Source organism: Pongo abelii, chromosome 4 (genome assembly GCF_028885655.2).
Source record: "Pongo abelii isolate AG06213 chromosome 4, NHGRI_mPonAbe1-v2.0_pri, whole genome shotgun sequence".
In the NCBI taxonomy this organism is placed as follows: Eukaryota; Metazoa; Chordata; class Mammalia; order Primates; family Hominidae; genus Pongo; species Pongo abelii.
In genome coordinates this window covers 15,098,439-15,119,014 of record NC_071989.2, presented here as the reverse complement: position 1 = coordinate 15,119,014, position 20,576 = coordinate 15,098,439, and the positions used below count along the sequence as shown (strand labels likewise).

Below are 20,576 nucleotides of genomic sequence, written 5' to 3'. Positions count from 1 at the left end.
GAGTAGGAACAAATATTGGCCCTTAGGCCTCCAGACTGGGGCGCTTGCCACCATGCCTGAAACAGTGGTTTCTTGCCCATTAAAAACCATAGTATTTGAGTTTGTGGCTTAGGAAGGGTCTCACCTACACCATCCTTATGATGATTCAATCAATTGACCCAACATCTTGGCTAAAGGAGTTTTCACTGAAAGACACATAGAAAAAAATATAAAGGGAGATTTTTCTTTTTTTTTTTCTTTTTTGAGACAAAGTCTCACTCTGTCGCCCAGGCTGGAGTGCAGTCGCATGATCTCGGCTCACTGCAACCTCTGTTTCCCAGGTTCAAGCGATTCTTCTGCCTCAGCCTACCGAGTAGCTGGGATTACAGGCTCCCGCCACCACACCCGGCTGATTTTTGTGTTTTTAGTAGAGATGGGGTTTCACTATATCGGCCAGGCTGGTCTCAAACTCCTAACCTCAAGTGATCTGCCCACCTCGGCCTCCCAAAGTGCTGGGATTACAGGCATGAGCCACTGCGCCCAGCTGGAGATTTTTCTTTCTAAATTAAACTGTCCCTGTAATGAGTACTCACCTTATTCTGTCTCTTACTGTATTCATTCTTGTACATCTTTTGCTGCTCTTAGGCCCCAAACTTCATGAGGCAGGGTCTGCAATGTCATCTTTTATCCCCAGGGCTTTCGCATCCTGCTTGACACTGAGAAAGGTCACAGTAACAGGTTAACAAACACAGGAATCAACTAATCCTTAATTATGAGACAACGGTCAGTAAGGTACCGACAGCATTCACCCTTGTGAATGGCAATCTTCTCATTTATGCTCAGTTTGTTCTATCTTAAAAGCTTTCAAAAGGCCCTTGATTTTCTAGTCTACTTTCTTTTTCCTTGGTTTTGGGTTTTGTTTTTTTTTTAACTGTTTGTATAGAAGGGGTCTCACTATGTTGCTCAGGCTGATGTCGAATTCCTGGCCTCCTAAAATGCTGGGATTAGAGGCATGAGCCACTGCCCCTGGTCTGTTTTTGTTTTTTGAATTTTGAAACTTCTTAATGTCAGGAAATTAATGTAGCAGAGGTCATTGAAACACTTGACAGCAGCACACTTGGTGTTTACTTCAGCGGATGATTCTATGTATACAGTAGGAGCTGCGTGATGATGCCACAGCCCTCCACACATTGCCCAACGTTAGCACGCTTTCCCGCACTCGGCTGCTTTGGGAAAATCAACTTTTGTCCCTGAGTCTTTTGAGAAGAGCTGACCCCCAGGATCCTGTAGACGCCCAATGACTCAGTGATTCAAAGGAAAACGTATACTGTCCAGAATCAAAATGCATCCTTCCCTCAGAACGGCCCCCTCTCCAGGCCCTGACATTTGGAGTTCAACACCTGCCTTTGCCTGTGAAAAATACCGCGGTGTCACTGCTTGACAGTTAGTAAGACGCTCATTTCAGCCTGCTACAATGACGTGTTTGTTTATTCCCTATTACACATTTTCTATTTAAATTTAGAGTATCTGTCCTACTCCAGAAGTTGGTTCTGCCCTTGTACTCTTATCCAGCAGTTTTGTTGATCACTGGGTTTTAAGAAAAGCAGCAGATGTCTTCTGCCCAGTGTGGAAGAGGGGCTGAAGTCAGAGGGGTGTAGAGTAGGAAAATGGAAATGTTCGCGATTTCCGTTAGCATCTTGCTTTCAGTCCTTCAGAGCTACGGTTAGGCATGCTCAGCCAGAGGTTGATTGATTGATCTCTCTATACCATCTGATGGGCATGAGGATGAGAAAGGGGGTACCTTTAGTTGATCCAAAAGATTGGCTTCAAAACAGTAGAACTGTCAGATGAAACGGAATCCCCTTGATAGCAACAAGGGAGCAGACACAGTACAAACCCAGGTTAGCAAGGTGCCTGCGGACTGACAAGCAGCTGTTTGGGGTGAAGGGAAGCACGTTTCAAAAATATATGCAGTATAAAGCCATTTGGAAGAACAGCTTCAGAGGGTCTGCTTTCACTTGGAAGCGTGAGGGGTTGCAGCCACGCCATGCAAGGTGTCTCCACCGGTGCTGGAGTCAGAGCCAGTGCTCGCCTTGCCCTGAGCCTTGCGGGACAGCTGCGGCCTCTGTCGCTCATGTGACTGGCTGTAGAACACAGTGACAGTGAGTGTGCCCTAAAAGGCTGTGCTTCTGTGGGTAGACACTCTTGGAGCCACAGGCGGTAGTGGGCTCACAAGAGAGGAGCAGGCACCACAGTCCTTCCTCTTACGTGGGGAAGGCAGCTGCAGTGCTGAACTTACAGAAACCCAGCCTCCTACAAACCCCTGGGGCCTATCATGGTGCCCTCCTGGACTCTAGATGTGGGGATAAGATAGAAACCACTCACCGGCATGGGCTGTATCTTCCAACAGTCCTTTTGGTGGGGAAGAAGTGTCCCAAAAAAGTGACGGACCTCCCTATTCCTGCAGGCCAGGCCAAGTGGTGAAAGCCAGCCCATCGGGCTGCTAAGTTTACCAAATTTGCCAATTTACCCAAAACATGACTTTTAAAAACTGTTTCCGAAGTCCATAGCCAATCGTATTTTAATAAACAGAAGTTTTTAACACCTTTGGATGCTTTTAGTTGACTAGTTTCCATTTTGATTTCACAATGGCATTTTCAGAACATCTGGTGTTTATCTTCTCAAGCTCCCTGCTCTACTCTACTCTGGGGAGTTAGTGCCAAGAGAGGGGGACCCTCTGCTTCAGGAGACGTAGAGAAGAATCCATGCAAAGCACAGACTTGGCCTCTGCTAAGGCCTCCCCAAACCATTAGCACACAATGGAAATGGGCATCTCTCCAGATGGATCTTGGCAAGCAGAGCCAGCTGGGCACTTTTGTGCAGTGCACAACCTACACGACCGTACCCAGCACCCCTGGGATGCCACATTCAGAGAAAGAGAAGGGGGAGAACAAGGATCAGGGAAAGGAGAGTGACTGAATGTCAGAGAGGTGGAGTAGCATGAAGGTCAGAAGGAGAAGGGAGAGAGACTGGTAAGAAAAAGATGGGAGGTGACGAGTTAGAGGAAGCTGGAGCAGAATGGCAGAGGTGGGGTTACAGACAGAATGTGGAGGCCCCAGAGACCCTGGGGCCCTGCCAATCCTTCCAGTAAAAAAATGGCTATAAACTTTAGAAGAGTTTAAAAGAGACAAGATCTTAAAACTGAGAAAATTTGACAAATTGTTGGTTGGCGAAATTGGTTATCCACTGGTTGAATTTTGGTGAGCTGACCTATTTCAGGATGGCAGGTGTGGATGGGACTCTGTCCAGGGCTGGCCCCGCACACCCACATTCCTATGACGCAAAGGTCATGGGACTGTGTCAGGGCCCCCAGACTACATCCACTGGCCCCCAAATAACTGGTTTCACTGGCTTCAACACATGGAGGCTGGTTGATGTGGTGGGGGTGGGGAGGTGTTGCTGTCACTTGAGGCAGAGAGAGAAGGAAGCCTGGCCACGCTGGCACACTGTGCCAATCAAACCACGTGGCCTCATGCAATAGAGTGCAAGGGTATCTGAGGTCAGTGGCTGTTTGTATTTAAGGATCTGATGCTTAAAAAAAAAAAAAAAAAAAAGTTAACATAGGTTTTTACTCTGGATCTTTCTGAGCCTTGCTTTTTGCAGCCACTGAGGGGTTAAAGGGAGACCATGAACCTGCATTCAACCCTGAACCTTCTATCTTTATTGTTATGGGTTGAATAGGATTCGCCAAACATTCTTAGGTTAAAGTCCTAACCCCCAGTACCTCAGAATGTGACCTTATTTGGAAATAGGGTTAAGATGAGGTTCTGGTAGGTGAGTAGGGTGGGCCCATGATCCCCTATGACTGGTGCCTTTTTAGAGGAAGAAATTTGGCCACAGACATGCACACAGGGGAAGCACCACGTGTAGGCTGGAGTTTTGCTGCTTCAGCCCAGGAGCTACCAGAAGCCAGGAAAGGCCTGGAACAGACCCTTCCCTAGCACCTTCAGAGGGTGCATGGCTCTGCTCACACCTTGATTTCAGTCTCTGGAACTGTGGGACAGTAATTTTCTGTTGCTCAGAGTCACTCAGTTTGTGTTATTTTGTTTTGGGTGCCTGGCAAGCTAACAACTATGATTTCTGAAAGGAAGGAATCTTCTTGTCACTTAAGGCTACGCGTGTATTGATGAACCAGACTTCTAACTATTCAACTCACTTGTTTTTGTTTTTTGTTAGATTCTATCTCCTTTTAGTTTCATGAGACATCTCTATTATTTTATTTCCAGATTCTCCATGTGAGTAGAGGATTTGCTTAGAAATATAATACTTTATGCAGTGTGGCCCTGTATCTGCATTTTTTAGTTTAATTTTTATTTTTTGTGGGTACCTAGTAGGTATACATATTTATGGGGAACATGAGCTATTTTGATACAGGTAACCTGTGCCAGTACTTACATGCTTAATATTTTTGCCAAAGGTTTCTGTGGGGACAGGGGGTATTGACATCGTAGCGTCTGATAGAAGTACCAGGACTAGATTTAAGTTACTTTGCTTCTTGTTTTTATTCTGCTTTTTATTCATCGAATAATGCAGTGCCCCCCAACAAGGTCTTTGCAGAGCCCAGGACTAACCTGTGCCACTACAAACATTCAAAAACTGAAATATTTTTCCAATTTTCGGGAAACAAAATAAGTTGCTAGAATTTTATTCATTTGTATTTATTCCCCCCCAGATTGCCTCAAAATCTTGATCTCTTCTACTGTTTACCACTTGAACCTTATAAAGGGTAATCTGATTTGGCACAAAATTATAAAAATTACTCATTTTTCAGTTTAACATATCAATACACACCCCTGTTCTGCCAAGAACCCACGTGGGGCCCACCACCTGAATGAGTTTGAAAGTAACAGAGAAGACACGTTGTTTATACCCTGGGCCTGCAGACACGCACTGCTCACCAGCCCCTCCAAGCCCTTAAGGAAGTAAAGCCTGAGCCCCATGGATCCCTGCACCTGCTGAGTGCTGCCTGACCTGAGTCCCACCTCAAAGAGGCAGGTGCCCAGCCCCACTCTTTCGGTTTTCACTGCTGTGGAAGCAGAGCTATCATAGTGTTATAAGGTTTCGGTGCCGCAAAAGAAATAGCACTTGAATATAAAATTTTCTTTTTAATTCTCAGCAAGGCAATGTACTTCTATAGAAGGGTGCGCCCTTACAGATGGAGCAATGGTGAGCGCACACATGGACAAGGGAGGGGAAAGGGGTTCTTATCCCTGAAGCACATGGCCCCTGCTGCTGTGTTGTTCCCCTGTTGGCTAGGGTTAGACTGCACGGGCTAAACTAATTCCGATTGGCTAATTTAAAGAGAGTGACGGGGTGAGTGGTTTGGTGGGAAAAATGGTTATGGCAGAGCAGAAAATCAGAATGAGTCAGGGTGGAGCAAGTAATCAGAAAAGGTTGCTTTACGAGGAATTTAAGTTTAAAAGTAGAAGGCAAAGAATTGAACATACTGACATATTGATTCTTTGAAGAGAAATTTAGAACTCATATCTAGCAATAGGGAGAGGTCAGTCACGAACTGCCATCCCACACAAATGGTGAAGTCACTCAGTAGGGCTTCATTGATCGACTTCCATGATTAACACCTTATGATACCCTACAGGTTTTTTAAAAATTGGTTTTCTTAGTCTCAGCTTTAAGACAGTGTTCAGAAACCAGACATCAGCCTGACGGGGTGCTTAGTCCAGACGCTCCCGACACGCATGCGCCATCAACGTGGAGAAAGCAAAGATGTGGTGCCTCTGGCCTCTTGGCTTTCCGAGCCCAGCACCAGCTTGGAGGCTCTGAGGCACACGGGGCTCCGCACACGAGCACTTTCCCCGTGGCCTGAGACTCCCGATGGCCTGCCATTCACTTAGGTGCAGCAGGCAGGGAGCCCAGCAAAGCCCATGTAAATGATCTCAAAATACCTCAAAAATTACCAAATAGAGGTAATTACATGAAGCAGTGTGTGAAATGAGCACAATGAGGATCTAAAACAGCTGATTAGCATGCTAAATGGCCATTTTGTAAGTTTAATGAAGTAACATATCATTTGACACAGGAACAAAAGAAAACAATCAAAAAACACTCTGGGCACAGGAGAGACTTCACTGGCTTCCCTCTCCCAGGCCTGGGTGTCTCCTGCACCTATGGGCAGCGCTTGTGAAGTGCTTTTAGCTAGTCTGTGGTCTTTGCTCAAAAGGGTCTTCATTTTCTCTTAAGGGCTAACTACCGTGTCCCCAGCTCTGGGTCGGATGTCCCACTTGCTTGGGCACAGTGAGGTAAATGGGTTTGAATGGTGCCATGAAATTCTTCTAGGGTCTTTTTGTATCTTCCGAGCCCAGTGCGAGGCTAAAAGAACCACAAAGCACTGCCAAGAAACAGCACATATGGCAAACAACAGTGCCTCAAAACCTGCTCACTATGAATCAGGTGTCAGACAGTTTTCAGTGGCCTGTAGTCCTCCCTGGAGATGGCTCTTAACTGATGTGGCTTGAAGAATGAACTGATCGTTACCAAAAAAGAAGTTTCCAGAGGGCCAGGGTGCACGCACTGGAGCTGACACCACTGATCTCTTACAAGTTCCCACCTTTGAAACTGGAGATGGGTTCAGCTGTGAGGGCTGTCGCGCCTGTGGCTCTCATGACATCTGACTGCCCTGTCTGTGTCTGTTGATTTAATGAGGGAAGAGGGATGGAGGCAGAGGGATTTAGGTCAAGCTGGAATTGGCTACATAGCTTGGTGCTTATAGGTGTGGGCCCTGGAGCCACAGGGCTTGGGTTCAAATCCAAGCTCCACCACTCACTAGCCGAGTGGCTTCAGGAAAGTCACTCAAAACTGCAGTCTTCAGTTTCCCCAGATGCCACACAGAGGCAATAAGAATTGCTCACCTTTTAAGACTTTAAAAGGGGTAAAAGCTTAGTGAAATACCTGGCATGTGCTATGTGCAAAGAATGCCAGCTCTCCTCAGCCACCAGCTCCACCACCCGGGACACTCAGTGGTCCTTAACATAGGGAAAGAGGGCTGCACATGTACATAAGTGGCTAGGGGTATATTTTATGCCAAGGAATAATTTTATGAATTATATATATGTATCTATATCTTATAGATAAATATAAAGTTTATATTCTTCAAATTTGTGTGGGTTTTGGTGGGGTGAGGGGTGTTGTTTTTTTAAAAGCCAATCTCTTGATTGGTAGATTTATACACACCTTCAATAGACAAACCCTGCCACAGACATGACCCCTGTATGCACCATTTTTCTCCTTGGGGAAGCTCTTTAGTTGACCCATCACCCCCTGCTATTTACAGCCTCCCAGTCCCAGGCACAGATGGTGCTACCTGAGCCCCATCTTCTTGCTAACACAGAGATGCCAGTTCTCCATCAAGCTGTAGTGAACACAAAAAGAGGGGAATGAATAGGTTGAGTCCTCTGACTAGACATCTGATAGAACCGCGGACACAACCACATAGTAGAAAATGCCAGTAAGGACCGATTTTAAGTTGCACCTGGGCCTAGGAAGCATGTTAACATTTTGAAGTCCTCAGGTGAGAAAGAACACCCGTGTGTCCACAGAAACCTGGGTCCTGTGGGGCACACGTGATGCTTCCTAAGGACCCCTTGCGACCCCTGCTTACATGACACTCACGCAGCTCCCTGGGCCTCCTGTGTGTCTCGTCTCTCCCCACATTGCCCTGTCCCACACAGCCGTGGCCATATGCATTGCTGAAATCATCAAACGCCTGGGCAGTGGAGCAGAACACGTCAGCCCATCACTTTTACTAGTGCAGCCTAAGGCTATATCTGCTTTTTAAATTAGCCGCCTGGCACTGTTCTCACGATAAACACGAGACCCATAAGCTCCAGTCAAGGACTGGGCCCTTCTTTAGGATTTCCAGCCTCGAGGCTCCCAGCCTTTCCCTGATTCTCTAAGCTTTCTTTCCACCACAGATGAGTTCATGCTGGGAACCTTGCACAGTTTTATGGTTATCAACAGAATGCTTTGCTCTCTCTTGTCAGTGTCGGTCTTCAGATCCCACTTGGCTGGGTTTGCTCTTCCTGGCTAGTTTTGAGGTGACCCTCCTTGGTGGAGAAGGCAGACAAAGAGCAGGGGTTTGGAAGGTACCCCCGGCCCCTGGCAGCTCTTTCCCTTTTCCCTTCTTTGTCGTGGCACATTTTTTACAGCTCTTTTCCTTGATCTGAGCACTTTTACTCTGAGCACTTGGGATTTCACCTCCCGACCTTGTTCTCATGGGGGTTCTTATGGACACATCGTTTGGTACCACCATAGACCCTGCCATAGACATGACATCTGTGTGTACCAGGCTGCCCCCTCAGCCCGCCTCTCCCTCCTAGCCATGGCCGACTTGGAAATGATAAAGATCCTCAGGAAATGAGCCCTCTCAGTAGCCACCCATCCGCCAACAGCCTTCCAGATAGTCCTTCACCACTGGCTGCTGCCCCCGGAGGACGACATGGCCTTTCACGCCCGTGTTGGGCTGCCTCTCCAGCTTCCCATGCAGCGGTGTCCCCTCGCTCTGTGCTTTGCCTCGGTGGCTGCTGCTTGGCCTCGAGGGCCCCGTCGGGCTTCTTGGCAGGCAGGTGCTTCCTTATCAATCTCTCCCTGGCACAGACAGGTACCACCCGTTTTTCCCCTGCCAGAGCCTACCCCACCATTGCAAGGTGGCAGGTCACAGACAGTTTCAGTATTTACAGTGCCTCTCATCCCAGTGGAACCCAGGCTCTGGCCACCTCTTCTTGGAAGGCGCAGCTGGCAGATAGAGGCGGAGGCACAAGGAAAGGAAATGTTTCTTAGAAGTCAGAGGTTTGGGGTCCTTCTGCACTCCTGGCACTCGCTTCTTGCTGGCAAGTACGCTGGGCGCATCCACATACACGTCAGCCCCATCCTCGAGGCTGCAAGCCCTTAAAGGTCGACTCTGCATGGGGCGTCCCGGGACCTGGGTAAGGGAGACCTGCAAGCGGGCAGGTGAAGGCATGGATGCATGTTTTGCTGTCCCCAGTACCCACTTCCACACCTGGGGACCACGAGGCCTTCAGATGCCTTCTGCTTTCCTCCTCGTGGCCTGTTTTCTGGTTGTTGGGAGAGAATTTGTCTTCTGAGAGTTTTTCAGCCTCTTTCAGAATCTCTGGTGCTATTAGATCATATTTGCCTCTTTTCCATAAGTTTTGAAATCTGTTTCCCTTAATTTCTTTAAAAAAAAATAATTTTCCCTGATTCCTGTGAATGTGAAGAAACCATGGCCACTCTCTTTGTCAGCAGCCCAGGATCGTCCCCTCCAGCAAGGCTGTGAGACCCCCTGCTCCAGCTTCTGGGGAGAAACTTTGTCCGGGAGAAGGGATTAGGTTTGGAGGCTGCCAGAGAGGAGAGGGGCTTAGTGGCCTGGTCAGGTCCCCTCCTTGCATGCTGTTTCTGTAGAACCCAGCATGGTCAGGTCCCCACCTTGCGTGCTGTTTCTGTAGAACCCAGCACGGATCACAGCACAGCGGGCTGCTTCCGTTGGGCTTCACTGCCTGCCGGAGGGAAGTAGGTGCCATCCTAGAGCAGGCGCCCCCCTGCGGAACTGAGGATAAAGGTGTTTAATATTTGAAACGTCTTCGTCCTAAAGCTTCAGAACTTCAGGCCGCAGAGAGAGCAACTCAGGAGGGAAAGAAAACAAAGAGCAGCAGCATCAGAGAAGGAAGCAGCCTGAAGAATCCACTCTGTCCAGGTCTTTCTCTTGGACACATTGAGCTAACCCCTGTCTGTGCACTTGCTGGGAAGCGCCATTCCCAAAGCTAGAAACCAGAATTCTGGCTCCACCCCTTTTCTCCCCGCCAGAGCCTACCCCACCATTGCAAGGTGGCAGTTCACAAACGGTTTCAGTATTTACAGTGCCTCTCATCCCAGTGGAACCCAGGCTCTGGCCACCTCTTCTTGGAAGGCGCAGCTGGCAGGTAGAGGCGGAGGCACAGGGAAAGGAAATGCCTCCTAGAAGTCAGAGGTTTGGGGTCCTGTCTGGCACTGCCTCTCGCGTCCTCAGTTTCCTCAATTAGAAGACTTTTTTTTTTTTGGTCAGGTGCGGTGGCACAACCTGTAATCCCAGCACTTTGGGAGGCCTAGGCGGGCAGATTACCTGAGGTCAGGAGTTCGAGACCAACCTGTCCAACATGGTGAAACCCCGTCGCTACTAAAAATACAAAAAAATTAGTGGGGCGTGGTGGCACACAGCTGTAATCCCAGCACTTTGGGAGGCCAAGGTGGGCGAATCACTTGAGGTCGGGAGTTCGAGACCAGCCTGACCAACATGGAGAAACCCCATCTCTACTAAAAATACAAAATTAGCCAGGCATGGTGGCACGTGCCTGTAATCCCAGCCACTCGGGAGGCTGAGGCAGGAGAATTGCTTGAGCCCGGAAGGCGGAGGTTGCAGTGAGCCAAGATCGTGCCACTGCACTCCAGCCTGGCTGACAGAGGGAGACTGTCTCAAAAAAAAAAAAAAAAAAAAAAAAAAAAGGCTTTTTTTTTTTCCATCATTTCAGGGCCAGTTTTGGATGCACCTTGCAGGTCAGGATGGGCTCCTCCACTCGCATTTTTACCTACTGTCCATGTGTAATGGAGAGGGCCTTCCGTGCCCTGGTGAGCTTGTCCTGCTCCTGTCTTGCCGCTGCTTGGGCTAGCACCCCAAGGATTCCATCTTCTTGGTTGCACACCATTATTTGCAGCTGCGTCTCAGTAAAGCGTGTCAGTTCTGAGTCCTTCTGTCATGTGCTAGAAGATAGCAGAATCTGAGCCTGTAGTAAAACTTGCCATCCAACAGGACTTTGCCCGGCTGGCCCTGTGTTCCAAGTGAGAAATTCCGTTCATGAGAATGACCCTGTCTCACCTTCCTGTGGCAACCTTCCCCCAAGCCATAGCTGTCACTCAGCCCTCTCCGGCGGATGCTAAAGGCCATATTCTAGCGGTGGTACCACGCTGACCCTTTGTCTGGAACAAAGACGGCCTGTTTGAGGCTTTGTTAATGCTGGGCCACCCCACCCCCATGCCACGAGGTAGAGACTGCCACCCCATTGTTCCCGGCTCCACTGGAAGAAAATGCCTCTCTTGTGTATGGGGAATGAAAAAAGAACCAAAGGTGAATTAATGGAATTCAACACTTTCCCATTTGGTGCCCCTCACAGTACCCTCGGACCTGAATGGTTTAGCAGCCTAGGGCATCTTGGAAACAGGGAGAAAGCAGGGCTTCTGCGGCCCCAAGGCCTGGATTGAACTCTGACCCCTGCCTCTTTACCAGCCGGTGACCTGGGGCAAGTCACACAGTCCCTGTAGGCCCTGTGTCCTCCTCAACTAATAAGGCATCTGTCTGGGGAGTGTATGAAGATGAAATGGAATCATATATGGAGCGCTGTTGGCGCATAGTGAGTGACTGGTGAGAGTGACTTCCTTCCCTCTGCACTTCTCTCTGGAAGCTTCAGGAATCCGGCATTTGCTCTTTATGTCAGCACGTATAGCAGGTTTGAGGGGTTGATTGGTTTGTTTTGGGGGAATTTAGGTGAGATGAAGACAATAAAGGCTATTCCCTAAAACTCTACCTAAGTCCTCATAGTAAGACACCAGGGCAGATGCACACGTGTCATTTAAACAACGAGCAGATGAACAGAGTGTGCTGTTATAAGCAGGTTCCAAATGTTTTTAAGATGTTTTTTAATTGTAGAAAAATACACATACAATGTACCAACCTCACCATTTTTAAAGGGACAGTGAAGTCCATTCACATTGCTGCTTGTCATCACCATCTACCCATAGCTGGATTGCAAAACTGAAACCCTATACCCACTAAACAGTCACTCCCCATGTCCCCTTCCCCCAGCCCCAAACAAGTTCCAAGTTGACTATTAATAGTCAAGGAGAAGGAAAAGCTAAACAGAAGCTGGAGTGTGGAACTTTCTCAATAGTCCTCAGATCCTGTGAGAAAAACCAGGAAAGGATTAAAGCTGCAGAGAAAAGGAATAGGAGTTGGACAACCCTCTGCGGGCTTGGTGCATGGCGCCCCCTGCTGTTTGAGGTATGTCATTTCTTTTCACCAACATGGCATTACTAGATTAATAAGTCGTCTGGATCTGAAAGACACTTTGCTTTCATGCAGTGTGTGCATTTGGCAATTTCATTAAACCTAGATGATAGCAGGGATGATTTAGTTTTCATATTCTTCAAAAAGCTGGTTATAAAACTATATCTGAAAATGTTGATTTTTTTACCATGAATATGCTGTTAACAGTTGATGATTGCATCAACTCCTTTATGAAAATATTCAAGATTTATAATAATTATTATGATTATCAACAAGCCAGATGGAAGGTATCAAATTCTACATAAACACTTTGTAATATGCTTTTCCAAGCTCCTTAGCTTACAAAACCAAGCTCTGTTTCTCTCAGTAATAGATGTCATTTACTTTCATCTATTGTAAATGTAAGTTGCGGTTTGCTACCCCTATGTTAGCCAACTAGAATCTTTCTAGCCTGACCTTAAGTAAAAACTCCTCCCCGTGTCCCCACTGCCTGTGATGGTAATCATCATCATCCCTCCTGTGAGGTTCCCTACTTTCTCCCACTGAGCAAGACGCGAACATGGAAGCGTCCCTCTCTCCCATTGTCCCCTCACGTGATGTCTCGGGAACACATGGCTTTTCACCCTTCTGAGGACAGGTCAGTCAATCCCAAGAGCCCATTCCTTCTGGTAGTTGCTACAGGTATGCACCCCTTAAGCGCCGATCCCCAGAAATGGGAGGCATTTGCTACTTTCACACATTGCCTGCTTTCGGCAATTCACCCTAGTGAAATGGCATTGTTTTTCCTTCTAAATTGGGAATCTGAGAGAGTGTCCTGATGGAATTCCATGTCATTCCATTTGGGACGTACTGACTCATCCAAACATTAGGAACACTCCTAGAGAGGCCCCATCCAGCTCATGAGACAGCTCACAAGTGAGCGGGAAACCACCGTGAGGACAGGGCAGCCACGCCTCCAGCCTCCCTCCCATCACTCTTCCCCAGCTCCTGTCTTTCATACTGTACATTGGTTGTTCTCCCTTCCCCACCAGTCCAAACCCTTGCCAGCTCTCACCTGGATGGTCACAGTAGCCCTGACGAGGATCCTTGATTCTGCCCTTCCCCTGCTTGCCCTGCCTCTCCTCCGCCCACAACCTGCCATGGCTCTCACGTCCCTCCGAGTGAAAGCCAGAGTCGTGACCATGACCTGTGAAACCCTTCGTGAACTGTCCTCCTTCCTTACGTGCATGCAGCTGGTGCAGTCTGGCGCTAAGAAACAAAAGGCCAAACAGCGTTCCTTAAGGCTGCGTCAGCTCTCTCTCTGGAAAGTTGAGCAAGACAGCATGTGTGTTATCTAATAGTGTCCTGCCCTGTGCTGGCCCCTCCACCCCTAAGTATATCAAATCAGTGTGCCTTCCTCATGAGGTGATGTGGGACATAGTTTCCCGAGACGCTGTCTGTGAAAACCAAGCTGACAGCCACTTTCTGAAAGCTGCCCCTCCCCCAAAACAAGACTTCTCACATTCCTGTCCTAAGCACATTTGAAGTTTGATGATACCTGTGAAGACATCTACAGGGGTCTGTTTTATTTAAAAATGTTTTTCTGCATGGTGAAACCCCGTCTCTATTAAAAATACAAAAATTAGCTGGGCGTGGTGGCACGTACCTGTAGTCCCAGCTACTCAGGAGGCTGAGGCGGGAGAATCTCTTGAACCCGGGAAGCGGAGATTGCAGTGAGCCAAGATCGTGCCACTGCACTCCAGCCTGGCAACAGAGCAAGACTGCATCTCAAAAGAAAAAAAAGTTTTTCTGATAAAAAGAATACATGTTTTTTGTGGAAGCCACAGAAAAGTACAGAGGAAAATTCAATCAGTCCTAATCTCACCACCTCTAGAGGACTTCCCTGCTAGCATTTTATTAGAATACGGTCCCAGGAAACCTTCTGGAATACTCACAGCTGACATCCGTGGATCACATTTGGTGTGCTGGTGCTGGAAAAGCGGTTTGTGCAAACTGCAGTGCTCGCAAGCTCGGGGTTTGCAGATGAGTGCCAGAGGTCTGGCCATCCGTGATGGGATAAGAAGCTAGCACCGGAATGTGAATCAACTTGGTCACCAGGCATGATGTCCAGTTCAGCTGGTGGTGTTTGGATGGCAAGACTTTCTTAAGGAAGCCAGGCATTGATTTACTTTATGGAGTCAACTGCTTATCTCAGTGTGGACCAGTCCACAGTTGGCAGACCAGCACTCTGGGCAGCCCAGTCCACACAGCATCCCTGTGAGGGAGACACCATCCCCGTTTGAAAGAAGAGAGCTGAGGCTGGAGTGCTCAGGGAACTCACCTAGAGACAACAGACAGAGACACAGCTGGGTTGGAGTGCCAGCCCGGCAGTCAGGCGCCAGTGCCAAGCCCTAACCTCCTCTTCACACTTCGTGTTGCCGAGGGCTAACCACTGGCTTGCCCGGTGGGGACTTCAACCCAATTAAAAAGGTATATTGAACCTTTTTTTCTAAGCAAAAGCGCCAAATAAAAATGATGTCAAGGGCCAGCAATTTTTATTCAAAACAGCTGCATATGTTTGACTTTTTCTAATTGCAGGGATAAGAATCTCATGTACTGCTAATACTAGTTACTCAGGGCAATGGAGAAGCCTTTGTGAGTTCCTCAAAATGTGGTTAAGAGCTTATGGAAATTAAATCAAGACCCGAGCATTTGGCAGTGCCCTCGTAGGGCTGAGTTCTCCGAGGACACACAGAAATGGCTGTGCCACTGTGGCCGGGTTGGCGTGTTTCTGAGTTCACGTGCTGATGGGAACAACTGGTTGCTTCATATCCCGGTTCCAAATGCTTTGGAAAGAGACTCAGATTGTCCCCAGGGCAGCTCAGAGACCATGCATGGCCCACTCTGCCAGTGAGGAAGCAGGTCTTGGTTCAAATCCCCCTTCCGTGGTTCTTAGCTCAGAAAACCAAGCTCTGTTTCGGACTGTAGCATAGTAAGACCCAAGGGTCTTCTGTCTGTAAAGCTGGCGATTTCCTTCATCACTGCACTGATCCTTCTGATCCTATTGGGGGACCTTAATAAGTGGTCAAAGTCTTTCATAACTTAGCTCATTGATACACAGATGTAGAAATAAAAGTCAAGTACTGCCCCAACACAGAACAACGACATACAGTTAAGGCCTGCTTGAAAATGTTTTGGGTTTGTTTTTTGTTTTTTGTTTTTGTTGTTGTTTTGAGACAGAGTTTCACTCTTGTTAACCAGGCTGGAGAGCAATGGCGCAATCTCAGCTCACTGCAACCTCCGCCTCCCAGGTTCAAGCGATTCTCCTGCCTCTGCCTCCCGAGTAGCTGGGATTACAGGTGCATGCCACCACGCCTGGCTGCTTTTGTATTTTTAGTAGAGATGGGACTTCTCCATGTTGGTCAGGCTGGTCTCGAACTCCTGACCTCAAGTGATCCATCCACCTCGGCCTCCCAAAGTGCTGGAATTACAGGTGTGAGCCACCACTCCTGGACAAAAATGTTAAATTACTCATTGATCTGAGTCATCATCAACGTTAGGCTCAACCAAATCATCCCTGGAAACTGTGACTGGCTCACATACTGACTGGAAACTGTATTTTAAGGTTGTGAATTAAAAAAGCTGCAGCCCAGTGGTGGTTAGTTTCTAAAGAGGTTAATATGATTCAAGAAATGAGGAAGTCTACCCCTTGACCATGCTGAATAAAAGACTTGAGAGGGGACTACACTCTACTAGAAATGAATGTGTCTTGGGCTGCTCGTAAGCACCTCAGAGTTCAAAGCAGACACTTCACAGTCAATGGTTGGTCCTCAGAAAATGAATCAGTCTGTCAAATAACAGAGAAGTAAGTTATGAGTCGTCTTCTTCTTCTTCTTCTTCCTCCTCTTCCTCTTCCTCCTTTCCTCCCTTCTTCCTTTTCTCTCCTTTAATTTTTGGAGACAGGATCTTGTCACTCAGGCTGGAGTACAGTGGCGCAATCTTGGCTCACTGCAGCCTGGACCTCCTGGGCTCAAGCAATGCTCCCGCCTTAGCCTCCCAAGTAACTGGGATTAAAGGCATGCACCACCACACAGGGCTAAATTTTTTTTGTAGAGATGAGGTCTTGTGTTGTACAGGCTGGTCTCGAACTCCTGGCCTCAAGCAATCATCCCACCTTGACTTCTCAAAGTGCTGGAATTACAGGCATCCACCACCATGCCCAGCCCTTCTTTTTTTAATTAATCTTTTTTTTTTTTTTTTTTTTTTTTTAAGAATAACTTCTGATTTACAGAATCATTGTGGAGATGGTGCAGAGTTCCCATAGATCCCTCACCCTCACTCACATTACTTTACTGCAGCACGCATGTTACAACCAAGGAGCCAGCCCTGGTGTGTGACTGTGAACTAAACTCCATGGTTCATTAGGATTTCACTGGTTTATTTTCTCATGAGCTCTTTCTGTTCCAGATCTCATCCAAGACACCACATTATGTCTAGTCATCATGCCTCCATAGCCTCCTCTGGTTTCTGAGAGTTTTAGACTTTCCTTGTTTTTAAGGCCTCAACGGTTTTGAGTTCTGGTTGGGTATTTGGTAGAATGTCCCTCAATGGGCATTTGTCTGGGGTTTGTCTTATGATTAAGACTGGGCTTAGGGATTTTGGGGAGGAAGACCACAGAGACAAAGTGCCACTGTCATCACATCTTATCGAGGGTATGTGCGTGGATGTTGACCTTGATTGCATGGCTGGGGTCATGTCTGCCGCGTTCCTCTGCTGTCAGGACACGTTTCCTTTCTCCCCACTGTGCTCTTCAGAAGGAAGTTCCTCAGAAGGAGCAGGAAGGTCTGCTCCACCCACCTTAGAGGCAAGCAGCTAATGAATTATTTAGAGTTCTCTGCAGGACATTTGTCCCTTCTCTGCCATTTTTAAATTTCTATCCCTAGGGACTCATGGATATTTATTTGCTATTTTGGGATATAATTCAATACTACTGTACTTATTTTGTTGCTCAAATTGTTTTTGCTTTGGCCATTCGGAAGCTCCTTCTGTCTGGCTTCTGTGTCCCTTTGCCATGTTCCCATTCTTTTATTTTGGGGCACGTCCTTCCTTCTTGTACCATAGATGCTCCAAGCTAATCATCTTGCATATTCTCTGCCTTGGTCCTAGAATGAGTCATTTCTTTAAGGAGTCCTGGTTCCTCTTATTGAAGAATAAATAGAAAAACCAAGATCTGGGCACTGGGTGGACTATTCAATTTTGAAGGCTGTGTCCTAATGAGAGAATATTGACAGCAAACTCGACAGCAGAAAACCCACCTCTGCAGCTGCTCAGAGGAACGACTCTTGTTCATTTGTGGGAGATTATTAGGGGTGTGTGGTGGTTTGGAAAAGTCAATGTCATTAGGCTCTGCAAATATTTGAGGAACACAGCACGTCATGGTCAACTGGGAGGCATGTTCTGAGTTGAGACTACTCTGGGTGAACTCATTAAAATGACACTGTTCCTGATACTCTTTGTCAAGGGAACTTCTAAAGCGTCCTGATTTTTCAAATAGACTGGTTAAATGTAGTCTGATTATTATGCTAGGGCTCAGTACTTTGCCTAGGGGAAGCTAGGGGAAGCTCACCTGCAGATAGGTATTGTAGCTTTTTTATACACACCATACCCACTTTTTGTTGTTGTTGTTGTTGTTGTTGTTGTTGTTGAGACGGAGTCTCGCTCTGTCGCCCAGGCTGGAGTGCAGTGGCATGATCTCAGCTCACTGCAAGCTCCCCCTCTCCGATTCATGCTATCTCCTTCCTCAGCCTCACAAGTAGCTGGGACTACAGGTGCCTGCCACCATGCCTGGCTAATTGTATTTTTAGTAGAGACGGGGTTTCACTGTGTTAGCCAGGATGGTCTCGATCTCCTGACCTTGTGATCCTCCTGCCTTGGCCTCCCAAAGTGCTGGGATTACAGGCATGAGCCACCGCACCCGGCCCACCATATACACTTCTAAGTTAAATGTATTCCTTTCTAAGTTATATGTATACCTAAGTTATATATGCAAGAAATATCCACTCATTGAAAAACTTGCTGAAAAGTGAAGCGCCATTTTCCTACTGGAAGCATAGCAAGAGCTTCAGAGACTTCAGGGAGGAAGAAAAAGGAAACTTTGATAAATGTGGCGTTCCTTTCCTTTAGTTACCTGTGATTGTTCAAACCCCAGATCAGAATAACCGCTTCCAGTTCTGATACCCCGCGAAGACCCAGTCTGGGCTGTAGGTGTGTGTGGTTGAAAACTGAAGAAGCACCTCTGTTGGCACGTGGCCTTGATGAGGGGCATTTAGGGTGTGCTCAGCACAGACAGACCAAGATAAAGAACAGAGTGACTGAGTGGTGCCAGGTTGGATCATACTGTGGAATTTTAGAAATGGAATATTGAGCCACCATCTCAGGAAGTTCCTACTGGAAATCCATCAGACCTTTATGAACTCCATGGTTGTGTTCAAGGTACCAGAACTGTGGTCACCTACACAGCTTGGCTGATACTGATGTCAGTGTGTCAAGTGATGTAGGCACACTCACTATCGTGTCCTCAAGACCCCCTACCCCCTGCTCCAGAGGTTTTCTGATCTTCTACAAGACGGGAAAACGCCTCTGGGTGAACATGACCTGATTGGGGATCCCAGAGCAGGGATTACCCGGCTTGTCTGCCACAGAGGCCCATTTCCGCCATCTTTCTCTCTGACATGCAATTACACCCTCCTTTTTCCTTGGTTCTTGTAACTGAAGAGCCACTTTACAATGATTTTGCAAAGCCTAGAGAACTGCAACATTTGTGTGAGGCATTATCTCACATTCATATCATTGCTGGCTGCAAAATAAATAAAGCATGCTAATGGTGCCCCTGGAAGCTTAAGATTTTTAGCAGTATGTGGCCTAGGTCTCTCTCTAACCCTTAGATAAACACAGAATGGCTTACTTTCTGTAGGTTCTAAGGCACAGAGCCAGCCCAGACTGTAAGGCAGTCATCCCTTAGCTCAATTCTTTAGTTTTACTGCTATGGGATATATTGGGGGCCCAATATAAAGCAAAGCTGGAAGCAGGGATGATCCATGTATTTGTGGGGATGGGATATGGACAGGGAAATAGTGTTCCAACGCCATGCTCAGTGTTGTTTTGAATTGTAACATGAAGTTGCCGCCATACCAGGGCTATGACTCTGTGCAATGTCTCACCTTTGTAGGCTAGCAGCTTTGCAGTGGGAAAAGATGACAGGGCCACTTGTCCAGGGCATTCAGGTAATAAAGTCCCCGAGGCTCCAAGTTGCTAGATCTAAGGAAGTATTTTTTCCCTCATGTCAAAAATGGGGTGTGAGTACTGTCATCAAGCAGTAGGATTAAATGAGATAGTACCTCTGCCATTTTTGAAAACCAGTGGAATATACTTTGCCAGATGCAGAAAATACGTAGGGGAATGGCTCTATTGCACTTACAAAACAAAATATATTTATAATAGATCTCTAGTGTATTTTTTTTAAATATTTCAACATGACATAGTAAATAGAGCTTGGCTAATTCCATGAAACTTAATGTACTCAGAGCCTAAAAGAATGTTATATTCTAAAATTTTAGTGTTCTGTTCTTAATTCATTTTACAATGTATTCAGTTTTATTGTAGAGAAGAATCACTTGCATTTTAAGAAAAAGAGATAAATATTTGATGAAACTGGCAAGTTTTCAACAGGATCTTCCAAAGTTATGTTGTTGGATTTTAAAATTCAGGTTTTTAAAATTAGCACCAAGTTTTCCAAGTCAGCTCTGTAAGGATTGTAACTCATAGTAGCCATGTCCCCAGCCCACCTCTTCAGCGCTGCTCACTTCCACCCTGTCCCTTTCCTACTCCCAGAGGCACCCCCAACTCTTGATGGATTGTGACTATGATAAACTCTTGACGCTGAGCCCTGATTCCCTTCCTTTCTCAAACAGCTTTAATTTTTCCTGGACTTAATAATTGTCTCAATTATCATTTTTCTTAGCCTTCTGTGTATTTCACACTAAGTTATTCCCACATTTTCCCTTCGTGGTGTAAATCTCTTTTCAAGTATTCAAGCACATTAGATAGTTAGCATCTCTCGGAGCCTTTTTCTCCCTGCTCCAGGGAAGATCAGCTGACCTGTGGGCCTATCGCAGCCTTCACCTCTGCCCCAGAGATTTCCCTGGCTTTTGTCTTGTGCTTCACCCATGCCTTGCTCTTTTCCACTCCATGACTCACTTGTCTTGGCAGAGCAACCCTCACCAATAGCTTCTTGAAAAAGTGTGCATGGGAGGTAAAACTTTTGAGGCCTTGAATATTGAAAATATTTTTCTTTTAAACACACTTGAGTGATAGTTTGGTTTAGAGTTCTAGGGTAGAAATTATCTGCCTTCGAAACTTATTGCTCCTTGTCTTCTAGCTTTCAGTGCTATTGAGAAGCCTGAGGCCAGAAGCTCATAGGAAGCTGTGTCCCCAGTCGTGTTCGGTGATG

General features: G+C 46.9%; 1 protein-coding gene across 2 annotated transcripts in view; it reads left to right on the top strand.

Moving 5' to 3' along the window:
• ANKH (ANKH inorganic pyrophosphate transport regulator) overlaps positions 1-20,576 on the top strand; it is a 161,466-nt gene that overhangs the window by 131,592 nt on the left and 9,298 nt on the right. The window contains exon 9 of one of the 2 annotated variants that reach the window (XM_063724060.1): positions 11,888-12,133. The exons of the other annotated variant lie outside the window; for it this stretch is intronic. Within the exon in view, the coding sequence (XP_063580130.1) occupies positions 11,888-12,118 (231 nt within the window). The 3' untranslated portion in view covers positions 12,119-12,133. Of the gene's footprint in view, positions 1-11,887; positions 12,134-20,576 lie in introns of those variants that run through there. 2 annotated transcript variants of the gene reach the window in all.